Source organism: Mus caroli, chromosome 14, assembly GCF_900094665.2.
Source record: "Mus caroli chromosome 14, CAROLI_EIJ_v1.1, whole genome shotgun sequence".
NCBI classification, from domain to species: Eukaryota; Metazoa; Chordata; class Mammalia; order Rodentia; family Muridae; genus Mus; species Mus caroli.
In genome coordinates, this window is record NC_034583.1 from 43,920,774 (window position 1) to 43,934,226 (window position 13,453).

At 50.8% G+C, this 13,453-nt stretch overlaps 1 protein-coding gene across 12 annotated transcripts; it reads right to left on the reverse strand.

Annotated features, from left to right (window-relative positions):
* Positions 1 to 3,126: 3,126 nt before the first annotated feature.
* Ndrg2 (NDRG family member 2) lies at positions 3,127 to 11,940 on the reverse strand. 12 transcript variants are annotated; one of them, XM_029469040.1, is made up of 17 exons: positions 11,184 to 11,242; positions 10,507 to 10,612; positions 9,360 to 9,440; positions 8,990 to 9,031; positions 8,574 to 8,679; positions 8,207 to 8,327; positions 7,946 to 8,008; positions 6,745 to 6,805; positions 6,440 to 6,526; positions 6,202 to 6,258; positions 5,934 to 6,037; positions 5,458 to 5,502; positions 5,109 to 5,160; positions 4,812 to 4,859; positions 4,553 to 4,588; positions 4,359 to 4,410; positions 3,127 to 4,152 (listed from the first exon to the last, which is right to left on the reverse strand). In XM_029469040.1, the coding sequence occupies exons 3-17, from the start codon at positions 9,432 to 9,434 to the stop codon at positions 3,986 to 3,988; spliced, it is 1,116 nt and encodes a 371-aa protein (XP_029324900.1). In that variant the 5' UTR covers positions 9,435 to 9,440; positions 10,507 to 10,612; positions 11,184 to 11,242; the 3' UTR covers positions 3,127 to 3,985. The 12 variants fall into 12 exon arrangements, with proteins under 12 accessions (XP_029324900.1, XP_029324901.1, XP_021038165.1 ...); XM_029469041.1 differs by lacking the exon at positions 11,184 to 11,242 and adding an exon at positions 10,971 to 11,172; XM_021182506.2 differs by lacking the exons at positions 10,507 to 10,612; positions 11,184 to 11,242 and adding an exon at positions 11,837 to 11,940.
* Between the last annotated feature and the right edge of the window lie 1,513 nt (positions 11,941 to 13,453).

Sequence of the window (13,453 nt, forward strand, 5' to 3'; positions counted from 1 at the left end):
CCTCAAATGCAATCTGTGGGGAGGGATGCTTACAAATTCCCAGCCTATATAAAAGATGGCTTGGGGTTTTGTTTGATTTGGGTTGGGTTTTTTTTTTTTTTTTTGGTAATTTTTTTGTTTGGTTGGTTGATTGGTTGGTTTTGGTTTGGTTTGGTTTTAGTTTTGGTTTCTGGTTTTGATTTCGTAGTGACTCTACCTGGTCCTATCAGAGTATACCCTATATTTTCTATGAATTCAACATCATGAGGGAGAGTTAAATTGCTCTGGGCACCATATATCCTTGCTGAACCTGAGCCTCGGGTCAGAATCCGTTCCTCTTTTCAGGTTACTCCTGACTTACCTTTCAATGGTGCTGTTTCCACTCTAACCTTTCTTCTGATCTTGGTTTCACTTCTGCCTACTGTAAGGTCACTGTTCTGTACAATTATATATTGCTTAAAGACAAGGATATGTTCTGAGAAACATATATTCAGTAATGTTTTTGTCGTTGAGCAAACACTGGAGAATGTGCTACACAACCCAAGAAACCATTGGCGTCTTTAAGAGAATACTGTAGGTCTATTGTCACATAAGTGGCGATATATATGTTGGGCAGGCCAAAATGTCATTATGAAACTCATAAGAGCTTCAAACTGAAACTGTAAGGTCCTTTTTCACTCTGTTCTGATTTCTCGTTCTCTTGAGCTGTCTCTTACCTCACCTGTCCCTAATGTCTGGAAGACACTCACATTCCTTAACAAGATTCAAAGCAGGTCTTGGTTTCAGGGCTGCCTTATGTTCAACTATGAACAATAGGGTTGTAAGACTGGGGATGACCACAGGGGGGCGCTGTGACTCCACAGGTGAACTAGACTATGTAGATCCAAAAACTAGGGTCAACCAGAGACAGCAAATGTCCTCCCCCAAGTTCCTGCAAAACACCTCTTTACCTGCCTTAGATTCTGGAGCAGAAACACCTATAGTTGTATGCACATACATGTACACTTAAGTGGAATGTGAAAATCACTCTGCTAACAGTACTACCTTTGTAGAGCAGATACCAAGCAAAGATCCATCTTCCCTTCCACAATACACAACAGCAGCTATACCAGTAAAGGCTGGTTGAGGTCTTAGGTCTTCACTTTTTCCTTACGTTGGGCTAAATGACCCCAGTGATTACATGCTTTGCATTCCTTCCCTGTGGCATTTCAGCAATCTTTGTTGTCTGACCCAACACCCATCCAGTCCAGCAGCTAACTCTAACCCACTAACGCCCTCTTCTGACACTGGCCTACAACATGGAAATAGGCTTAGGGGTAAGGCTGCAGCTCAGTAGGAGAGCACTGGCCTGGCATGCACAAGGTCCTGGGTCCAATCCCCAGCACCAGAAAGAAAAGCCTCAGCAACAAGGACTCAATAGTGGCTCACTACCGTGTTGGAATGTGAACACTTGATGTCAAGGGGCCCAGTTTTCCACTCACTGCCATTGAAGAAATGCTACAGTTGGGATTTCCATAAAGCAAGCTTTAATGATCGCAAACAATATTCTATCTACATAACTCATAAAGTGCTTTCTCCTTCATATTTGTGCCTACGTGTTTATGTCTGTACACCTACGTGTGAAGGCAGAGGTGGACTTTGGATTGATTCCTCCATCACTCTACGCCTAATTTTTTGAGACTGGGCGTCATCCAGCACAACCCTCTAAATCAAACAGCCACCATTGTCACTCCTGCTTGTAAAAGGTCAGCACAGCTGGACATATTGACACGTAGGCAAGAAGCAGGGTCACAGGATCCTCACCTGAGAACTCAACCCTTTGTGCCCAAATTCCATGAGGCCTTGGAGTCCTGGGGAGGAGCAGTCTACAGTCTACAGCCCAGGGAACACTAGACGGGAGCTCCACCTGAATAGCAAACGGGCAGTCACCACCTAGGCTGGGTACAGACCTTCCAGGGTACCTGCCTTAAAGTTACCCATAATCTCTATGAAAGCTTAATGAGCTCGGTGGCTCCCCAGGGTGAACTCTGATAGAGCTGAGCTTTGCTTTGTAATTGGGGCATCATGAGGAGAGTGCTTAGTGCACTAAGTGCTTAGTCCCACACCCTCAGGAAGAATGTTCTCTCAATACTAGGTCCCAACTGAAAATGGTATCCACTGATGGGCTAGGCTGGCCCACTAGTGAGCCCCCCGGGTCCTCCTGTCTCTGCTTCCCAGCCACGGGATTATAGGTGCACAATCAAACCCAGATTTTTTTTTTTTCAGTGTATGCTAGGGATCAGAACACAGGGTCGTCATGGTGGCACAAGGACTGTACATGCTGAGCCATCTCCCTAGCCCCTCCTTTTGCCTCAAGAGTCCAAGAAGGAACCTGCGACCACTACAAAACATCTGAATCCCCATGGTTGTTACTCATAATTGCTTAACGGCCTCTTACAGAACCATCGTTTTGCTCCCAGGTCCCCTGGAATCCATCAGTGAGTAAAATCCTAAAAAGAAGTCCCTTTGACTGTGACCTTCTTGAATCACAAATAGGATGAACTTATAAGCAGCACTCTAGTAGGTAGCACTCTGTGTCGGAGTTTACTCTCTTACTGAATGATCCATCTAAAATGTACTCTAGGCAATGCAAAGGTAACATGGTGGCTCACAACCATCCTTAAAGAGATCTGATGCCCTCTTCTGGCAGGTCTGAAGACAGTTACAATGTACTTACATATAATAAAGAAATACATTGTAGCTGTCTTCAGACTCCAGAAGAGGGCGTCAGATTCCATCATCATGTGGTTGCTGGGAACTGAACTCAGGACCACTAGAAGAGCAGTCAGTGCTCTTAACCGCTGAACCATCTCTCCAGCCCCTCAGTCGGTTTTCTTAAAGGACATGATATTGATGACATCTCTGAAATCCTATAGTCTGTCTCGATGACCCACTAACGATAAGATCTTCTAAGACCTACAACAGCTCCTCTTTCCCAAGCTTAAAAATGCTATTAATAAAAAGAATGACACCACTTTCTTGGCTCCCGTGGACACACTCTGTGCAGCTTTTATACCCCACAAGCCATCCCAGGTGCTTTCAGAGGAACAAGGAAAGGTAAGCAAGGGGCAGGGTACAGGCGCATTCAGACCCGGATTAACAATGCTGTTCAGTTTCCTCTATAGTTTATTGTCACAGCAGAAGTTGTGTGAGACAGGAGGTGACGCTCTACACATCACAGTATGGTCAGAGCCTGAGGTAGCTCTTCCCACCCTGATGCCAAGCCCCAAGCAGTCGGACCTAAGCTCTTTCCCTTAGTCCCACTTTAGGTGCACACTGACAGCTATCCAAGTTAGTGCGGCCAAAGGACCCGGGCCCCTCCCTTCTACCCCAGCTTCAATGTGTTTACCACTGTTCTTCACGGGCCACCATCTCCCATCCTTTCTTTTTACATGCTGGATATTTCTATCACATTAAGGATCGCTGACCCACCAGCAAACCTTCTCCTGATAAACATTCATTTGGGACTATTGCCTTCAGAGAGGCCTGACACATCAAGGCAAAGCCACTGTCAGCTTTGGGGAAGGAGCTCCCCATCTCTCACCATCAACCCTACACACACACACAACACACACACACACACACACACTCTCTCTCCTACCCTTGCAAATATGGGCTAAAGAGGGGGAGTGATGGAGGCCCCATGTCAGCTAGAACAGCTCATTGTTCCTCATCTATAGAACCTAGGTCAGGGAAAGAACATACAAGCCTTCTCAACACCAAAATGGAGGAGGGGGTAATTTAGGGGGCCCGGATCTCTAAGAGATATTAGGACACCTCACCTAGGAGCTAGAGGATATCACAGGTTAAAGGTCAAGGTTAGGGTAGCAATTAAAGATCAAGGTCATCTCCCTGCACAATCTGCCCATTTTCCTTGCTTACTCTGGCCCAGTGCCCTGATAACACCCCTTAAGTTAGTGCTGCAGGAGGTGAGGGCTGGGATCCACACCAAGGCAATGAGGGTCATTCAACAGGAGACTTCCATGGTGTGCCCTGGGGGTCCAGAAGGGAGAGTCCCAGACTCGCTACTCTGCGACAGGGTGCGGGATCGGGACCGGCTGCCATCGATGGATGCTGCACTGGTCAGAGATGCTGTGCGAGACCGAGATAGGCGAGTCATGCAGGAGGAGGCCACTGTAGACACACAATGATAAGCAAGCCATCAGAGATGAGTGGGGAAGACAGCTGGTAACTTCTAGTGGGGCCTAGGTGAAGACAAGAGCTGCGGCCAGTGAATCAGCGAGCCTGCCTTGTAAGACGGTGAGTCCAAGAATTAGCCTAAAACAGGTCTACCCTCACAGTGGGAACCCTTTCCTCATACCCTCTGTCCCAATACTCACTGTAGCCCATGCCTTGCAGGAAGTACTTGAAAGCCTCTGTCAGCTTGCCGGGCTGTGGGCACATTACAAGGAAAGAGAAGAGAGAGAAAGAGATGGTTAGATATCTTGAAAGTCACAGCAATGGCAAAGGGCACAACTCAATGACCCTAATAACCCGTCCCATTTCCTCATCCCAAGATCTGCAGGGTACTCACCTGAGTCAGCTGTGGCTGACCTCCAGAGTCGGCCATCTGCTCAGGAAGGAAACACCCAGGGAAGAAGGATACATGGAGATATCAGACGATCCATGCTGGGGGGAAAGGGGCTCTCTCCTCCCAGGTCCCTCACTCAGCCCCTTTGTTCTTCTCTCCCTTGACCATAATGAACCCACAGGGATTAGACACTGGAATTTAGAGTATGTATGCTCCTGGACTGGGGAGCAGGGAGCAAGTGAGGCTTAAAAGGCCCACTAACCTTGAGGAACGAGGTCTGTGTGGGGTCCAGCTTTGAGTTACATTCCACCTGGAATAGGTAGAAGACTGAATGAATCACGTCGCTCTCTCCACAGCCCTCCAAGGGACCCCAATCTTTTCCCTTTTGTCAGCCCCTACCCAATTACATCTTAACCCAAGTCAAATTCCTAAGGTCCCAGAGTTGCTCCTCCTGCCCCAGAGTTTTCGAGTTTGCAGCTTGGCAAGGTCCACAGCTTGGGTGAACCCAGTGTCGACAAGACCCCAACATTCCCTCACTACCCCGAAAGCCACCACTGACCACGGCATCTTCATGAGGTGCTTGGTCTCCAACCACCAGCATCACGGGGCACCTAGGGGTACGGGGTCAGGGAGAAGACCGTGAGCCTTGTACTCTCTCACCGACACTTCCCAGAAAAGCAGCTAAACAAGTGTCTGCCTCCGAGGAGGAGGAGGAGGGACCAGTTGCCTTTCTCCTGCTGACTCAGCAGGAGGATCGGATGGAGAGGGAAGCCCCAAAGGAGGAAGACAACTTGTTACACAGAATGGAACAGGGAGACTGGTAACTTCTCCACAAAGGTTAAGGGATGTTGGTACCAAGGGGCAGGGCAGAGACAGGACAAAGCCACATGCATCTACCAACGTCTTACTTGAGAGTCGTCTCACCACCTCGCTCAAAGTTCAGGTCTCGGCGGCTGCAGGGGGTTCAAAGAGAAGTTGTTTTTGACAGGCACTGCTGTCTACCTAGATAAGCTACCTCCTCCACAGGAAGCTATCTCCCTTATTTATAGTCAGCAACTATTGGCAATTAAGAGAAAAATACCAAGGGCTGGGGTTACAACTTGGTGGTAGACTACCTGCTGAGTGAGCATCTATAAGGTACCAGGTTTGATCCCCAAAGCGGTTAAAAAGGGAGGAGGGGACACCATAAAAATGGCAGGCACGGTCCAAGAGCACACCACCTATAATCACCTGTGCCCTAGATCTCTCGTCAGAGGCAGCTAAGGGACAGGAAGGGCCCAAGAATGAGAGCTGCCCTTCCTCCTGTCCTGAAGCCGAGGAGCTCGCCCTGCCTGCAGCGCACACTGCTCACGACCCTCTCTCCACACGCACACAACCCACTCACTTGTTGTAGCTGTTCCAGTACAGCTCGATGTTCTCCAGGTTGGGTGCGTGTTGGATGATACTCCTGTACTTTTGTATCAATTCCGAATTTCCAGAAAGCTCTTCCTAAAGCACAGAAGAGATGAACCAGGGTTGGAAAGAGGAGCCGGCAATGATGGGAACAATCTAACACGTCAGATCCTGTGCCAACTCAGGAAGTCACCCCAACGCATTCAACCCCCCGCTGGTGCTGGTCACCTCTACTTCTCCTGCCTCCTACAACCATTTACCTGGCTGAAAAGATGTCCAAGAATCATGTCCGGAATGGAAGACGTAAGGCCGGTTAACTACAAAGACAGGCGAACAAATTCGGGATATTGTGGAGAGAGAGACCCAGGCGAAACAACCCAACTTCATTTTTGTGCCCTACTATGCCCTCTCTGAAGGTCCAGATCTATTCAGTTACACTGGTCGTGTCATCCAAGGAGAGTCCCCACCCTAGATGTCAGCACACACAGCCCTGCAAACCTTGTGGGCTGCCCAGTCCATCCAGCCCTTGGCATTGGGATCAATGTTGATGAGAACAAGACCTTCAACTGTGTCCGGATGGTTCAGCTAAGGGATAACAGAAAGGAGCTCAGAAACGGCCACGCCTTTGTCCCCGTGTCCCTGAGCCCCACCTATCCCCCCAGATTCCTATACGGCCTACTCTCTACCCTGCTCCCTATCTGCTTCCAGAATCCTGGAATGGCAGGAACGCGGACCATTCCGGCAATATTCTATCTAACGTGGGGGGCCCACCATTCCCTCATCTAGCAGTTTTTGCTCCTTACAGCATATCTCGACAGAACGTAGGCTCCAGCTCCAACACCAACTCCAATTATTGTAGAGAAACTGTAAAAAGTAAACGTGTATGTCACAGGCTCTAGCGGCCAAAAAGTTGTCACAGCCCAATCTCTTCAAACTCGTCATCCTTCCTGAGGTCACAGCCACAGAAGAGGACAGCAAAGGACTTTCCTTTGGGGGATGTGAAAAAAGGCACCAAGAATGCCTGATACTTGGTGTAGATGCCTGAAGTCTATCCTCAGCTACCTCTTGGAGAACTGGTGTCTTGAAAAGACATCTCTTCCTACACACAGAGTTTATCAATTCTCAACTCTCTGAAACGAGTTTAACTTGTTCTGAGACCTGGTTCTACAGAGGAACTGGAATTATGGACCTTAAAGCAACGTATGAAACAGGTGTGCTGTTAGTCATTTGGGAGAATGGAGGAGGCAAGAAAGGAAGAAAACCAGAGTTGCTGAGAGCCATGGTGCCCAGGAAAAGCTAAACCCAGAAAAGATCCCAGGAACCAGGGGCTGGCAAGATGGCTCAGTAGTCAAGAGCACCTGCTTCTTTCACAGAGGACCCAGGTGGGGTTCCCAACACCTCCTTGGTGGCTCTCAGCCTTCTATTATGCAAGGTCCAGAGGTTACAATGCCCTCTTCTGGCCCTTATGGTCACCAGACATATGTGCGGTGCCCATACATGCACGCAGCAGACATCAAATAAAAATAAATAAATCTGAGAAAGAGAAAACGCCCAAGAATCAGCATTTCCCTTCGCATGCCAGAGGTCCTTGTGGGGCTTATCTTTCTTCTCCCACTGTCTAGCACACCTGTCTCCTGGTATACCAAATGTGATCACGGGAGACAGGAATGGGGACCGAGACAGGTCTGTCTAGTTCCTCAGGGATGAGGTCACACGTACCTCCTCTTGCCTAACTTCCAGATCAGAGAAGCTTCCCCTAAGCCTAAGACAGGGCCAAGGACAAACCCTTTCCTTCTCTTCCTCCCTATCAGTAGTAAGATTCCTCTGATCATTCGTTCCAGGCAGTAGCCCAAGCCCGCTGCCCTTCCTAACAATCCAGGTGAAAAATCCATAGACGGGGAAGATAGACTGAGACCAAAATCAGACCAGGAACCATGGTGACCACACTCTGGGGGCTTCCTTATGCTGAAAGGGAAAGTTTGAAGGACTCCTGAAGCCTCTCACTTTAAGTACTGCAGGATGCAAGGAATCATGTCAGCAAGCTGGTCCAGAGATGGGTACTGATACCTGGAAAAGAGAAAAATACTAGTCACCAGTCTGTATTCATATACCTCTCCCCTGGAGCAACCTCTGCGTCCTCTGCCAGAGTCTTCTATGCCTCCTGGTACACTGCACTTGTGCACTACCTTGCTCACACACAAACCCCAACATACACACCAACACACACACACACACACCCCTGCTTAGTAAGGACCTAATTCTTACCCCAGAGGAAACACAGGCGCCCCCTCTTCCATCCCAGGGGCATCCACATGGACCCGCACGAAGTTCTGTATGATTTCTTGCATATCCCCGAACCGAAACAGTGGCTGGAAGCAAGACTTATCTAAAGAGAACCCACATTCCCCACCCAACCACAAAATCAGAAGGAAAAAGCATCCTCGCGTCAGAACCCACCCTCTGGCTCTGATGCCACCACACTAGAGGAGAATCTCTTTCTGATGTGCCACCACTGGGCTCCCGGCCTGACCATACTTGCTATGCCCCCCTCCCCAAAACACACACACACATTGGGCTTTCTCCTCCCATGGCTCTTCCCAGAAAGAGGCAGGAGAAGAAATGAAGGTCTTACAGTTGAGGCCTACATCGTGGTAGGTGAATATCGCCGGGCGTTTGGGTTTGGGGGTGCCATACACAGTAAAAGTGACCGAGCCATAAGGTGTCTCCACAGAGTGAGTCTGTAAGAAAAGAGCTTCCCATCAGGGGAGAAATATACTGAGAGTTTTTCAAAGAGGGAAAGGCAAAAATTAAGTGAACCATCTGTTGAAAACAGGATTAATGGGTCTTTAGGGAAATATGACAGTGGAATTGGATCTGAGGGTAGAAAAATCATGAAAGACCAGAGATTAAGGAATTCAAATAGAAAAAAGAAGGGAAGAGAGGATAAATGGGGGGGGGGAGTGCATAGGGCCAGATTGGGGCCCTCTCAATTGGGGGGGGGGGCAGAAGAGCTTCTCCTCCCACCCTAGCACAGTCCCCCATGGTTACCTGACCCTGGTCCAGGAGGATGCGGGCAGCTAACTCGGCCTCCTGGAGAGACACACACAGACATACACACACGGACAGAGACACACAGCAAATGGAGAGACGGACACAAAGAGGTAGGTAAAGAGAGACCAACAGACACCAAATACAGAAAGAGGGACAAAAAACAAGACAGAAGAGGATGAAGGTTAGTGTAGTGACGGGACAAGGTCTGGTGGGCTCCCTTTTACAGTGTCTAGGCCGAGAGATGGGAGGAGATGGGTGGAGAGGGGTGTATATTAGAATGAGAGCCACGGGCCTGGGGAGGTGGGGAGGCAAGGGGGATATTCAGAGCATGGGACCGAGGCAGGGAAGTCAGAGAGTCTCTATAAACCTTGGCAGTCTCGGGTGTTTGTCCTGGCAACAGCGGCTTCTCCTCGGTGATCTGCACCTCCTGAAGTTCTGCCATGGTGGCCTGGCAGGATACAAAAACAGTAAACCAGTCAGACAGTGGTGGCTCACACCTTTGATCCCAATACTAAGGAGGCAGAGGCAGGTGGATCTCTTGAATTCGAGGTCAGCCTGGTCTACAGAGAGAGCTGCAGGACAGCCAGGACAGAGAAACCCTGTCTCAAAGACAACAAAACAAAACAATAAGCCCTGGAGGGAGGCAGCTCAGCCTCTGTACTCTCAGTCCAACGCAATGCAAGGTGCAGAGCAACACCAGAACTGAAAACGCCAAGACACACCAAAGAGCTTTTCTGGCTCCCCTGCCCCACTTCCAGGGAAATACCAAACAGGACAGCACATCTCTTCAGACCACCGGCCCCATGGCTGCCCCTCAACCCCAACATTCTCACCTAGCACCTCACAATGCTCCTCCCTCTCCGCCCCTGGAGGGAGACACCAAGGGTGGGGAAGCAATGTGGCTCCAGTTTCTTAAGCTATTTTTAGGGGACGCCCCACACTACCTGTCGTAGCTCACTGACTGGGCTAGAGTAGTAAGGGTTCACAACTGACCATGACCTTCAACTATAGCTCCAATGTCAGGATCTTGAGGGGCTAAAAAAGACTATCGGCAAGCACTCAACAGAGGGACCTAGATATCCAATCCAACCATCCTCTCTCTCTCTTTCTCTCTTTCTCTCTCTCTCTCTCTCTCTCTCTCTCTCTCTCTCTCTCTCTCTCTCTCTCTCTCTCTCTCTCTCTCTCTCTCTCTCTCTCTCTCTCTCTCTCTCTCTCTAGTACACAAATGAGCGTACACCAACACTGGTAGATCTAGAGAGCAGCAGAGCACCTGTGCAGACTTGAAAAAAAAAAAAGAAGAGAAGAAAAGAAAGAAAGCCAGCAGCATGAGGTGGGTGGGGTCAATTTACTGAGCTCCTATTGGTTGGATACGGTGAGCGTGGAGGTCAGGGTTCTTAGTCCTGACTCTAGGGTCTGAGAAAACACAGGAACAAGGTGAATGACATGGGAGACGGACCTGGGTCTTTTAGGGACATAAGGCCAGAGCCAAGACCCAGGATTCCAGGGTCACTAACCCCTTCTAATCTCCCCTGAGTCCAGAGAACGCGTCCTCTCTAGGTTCCAATCAATACAAGCTGGAGGGGCCTGCGGGGCAAAACAAGCAGGTCCAGGCTGGGTAGTCTATGAAGAGAACGGAGAGCTGACATGGCGATAGAGCATGACTGTGTCAAAACCCCTGGGTCCTACCCAAGTGCCACTACTAGGTGACCTTGTCCAGTTAGTTACTACTCGGTTTTGACGGTTCTCAGTTGATATGTAGGTAGTACAGCATGACCTTTTCCTTCACCATTTAAAAACAAACAAGCTTCAAGCCTTCATCTCTCCCCTCCACCCAGTGTAATTGTAGGTCGGGTGGAGAAAGGAGAGGGGGGGATAGGGCGGCCCGTAACCTCCGCACTTCCCCGGACTGCCAGCCATGTGCCAGCCGGGAAAAGATGGTTAGGACTTGACTGGCCGCTCCCAGAACACGAAACCTGACCCCTATGAGTTTCTCGCTGCCGTTCCTCGTCCGAACCAACACCCTCTCACGGCGGGCACGTAGCGCCCAGGACCCTGTACATCATCTCAAGAGCGCCCCAAACACGCCCTGCACTTTGCAGCGCTTCTGCCTTTGTGCGCAGCAGCGGAGCGCCTCGCTAAGCCAGCCCCTTCCCCCGAACTACAACCCGGAGACCAGAACCACGATGCCCACCCTCTGGGCCCGCGCCTGGCCAGCCCAGAGGCGCGCTTGCCCCTCCCCCTACCTGCTGCAGCCGCCTCGGTCGCTGCCACCTTCACTTGCCTTTGACTTAGGTCCGCCCTAGCTCTGGCTCCCCACAGACCCGCCCTGGGCCCGCCCCCGGGCCATCTCCCTGCAGATCCGCCCCGACCCCCCATAAACACGCCCCGTAACTCGCCTGGGCTACCAGGGGAGGGGCGAGAGGGTGCGGCTTGGGAGCACACAGAGGTGATGCTCATAGGCTCTCTGAGTGCTCCCCATAAACCCTAAGCCGTGTGAAGTGGGGTGCGCTTGGGGGATCCCTTAAGCCCCCAAATGGTCCCCACGCCCACATCAACGGCGCCCCTACTGTGACCTGGCTCTGCCAGACACACTTTTGTCTCTCTTCCTAGCCCCCCAGACTGAGTGGCAGCGACGGATAAAGTGGGGAGACCAACCCAAGGTGCCCACGTCCCACGATTTCAGCTCCGCCCGCCCGGAAGCAGAGAGCTAGATCAAGGAAGGGGGAGGTGGGCGAGGGCCACCGCTCAGACCCGGTGTCGGGGCAGGTATGGGTAGTGGTGCCAGCGTGTCTGGAGACGGGGCGTCGAGGGCATAGGAATTCCGAACAATTGGGGTGCTGGTACCTCCTCAGCCGAGTCCGCCGCTTGCTCTCCTGCTGCTCCGTGAGAAGTTGGACAACAAGCAGGGAGTTGGGGGGGGGGCGGGAAATGCTGGGGGCCGCTATAAATAGAGGATGAACGAAGGAGGGGAAAGATGATGGCCAACAGCGACTCCCGGGTCAAGGCCCCAACGAGGGGGGCGGGTAGAGGAGGGGCTGGGGACCCCCCCAAGGGCTCTGACTCCTGTGTAAACAGGCGCGGAGGCGGAGCTAACTCCGCAAGGGTGGAGTAAAGGGTTTGAGGAGGACTGGATGTCCTGGGCTGAGACCCAAGAGACCCTGTGGCTGAGGCGCTAACCCCTCCTAGTCCAACCCCGAAAAGGAGGGCGAGGTCAGCTCTGAAAAGCTGAGTGGCAGTACCCTGCTGCAGATGCCTCCTGAGCTGCTGTCTCCTGGGCTGGACCCTCGGTGCCTGGTGGGTTTGCCATCCTATCCTAGACTTCCACAAGATTCACATCTGAGACACGTCCTCCCTGTGCTCTTTAAAGAAAGCTTGCTGAAGTGGAACGGTTGATGGGCTGTGGGGATTGGAAGTTGTGTTAAGCAACCAGATTGTATTTCCCCACTTGCCCTCGTTCTCGCACCCCTGCTCCCAGAATCAACCCTGCCCCATCCCCCTTCAGCCTAGTTCCAGACTTGCCATTTAGGGGGCTGGGCGCCAGGCCAGTTGAAAACAATGTCCAATGGAACCGGAGCTGCCAACTGCAACACCAGAGCAGACTGCTCCCCCCAAGACCCCCAGATTGCCCTCCCCCTGCCTGGGAACTACCCTCACCACGCACAACCCCCCTCCCCAAGGAACATCAATGCCCCTTTCATCCCCACTTGGCAGGTTTGTTGGAAAAGAGGAGAGGCCAAGAGGGAGGAGGAGGAGACCTGGGTAGACTCAAACCCAGCTTTAGAAAAGAAAAAATAAAATAAAATAAAATAAAAACCCTAGACCTAAGAGCTTCCTAAATCCCCCAAACAGAACCCCAAGTTTTCCTATGTTCTTTTCTCCTGCTCCCTTCATAAGAATTGCCCTAGAAACTGGCACAGAAACCTGGCATCCTAGCTTTCTGCCTAGCCCCTAGGTGCAGGTTTAATGATCTGAATGAGAAGTTTGCTGGACTTCAAGAGCAGAGCTGCATATGAGTAAAATAAAAAAAAAAAAAAAAAAAAAAAAGCTCTCAACAGCCCCCGTGGCTTGTTGAAAGTAGGAGAACCTGGACTGAGCACTTCAGCCTGCAGGCTTCATGTGTCTAAAGTAGACATACTTAGAGAGGGGGAGGGAGAGACTGGAAGGTTCCAGCATCTAAATCCGTCTCTGGGTCAGGATGACTCAGGGGGAACCTGATAACGGGCAGACACAGGGGCTTGGGGAAGTGGGAAATTTCCACTGAGATCTGTTTACTTCCTAGACCTAGGGGCTCTCTAGGCAGGTCCTGAGGACACACACATACACACACACACACAAAACTGCCTCTGCCTCATTGTTCTTCACTGGACAGGTTCAAGACTAACCCGAGTACGAGTATGCCAACACGGACAATATCTAACCGACTTTCTCGAAGTCAAAAGCAGTTTCGAACTATGCTTCAAG

Coding starts and splice junctions, on each gene's coding strand:
- Ndrg2 (XM_029469039.1), bottom strand. Junction 6,806..7,945: donor TGCATCCTGCAGTACTTAAA/GTGAGAGGCTTC, acceptor TACTTTTTACAG/TTTCTCTACAATAATTGGAG. Junction 5,503..5,933: donor TACTGGAACAGCTACAACAA/GTGAGTGGGTTG, acceptor AACCCCCTGCAG/CCGCCGAGACCTGAACTTTG.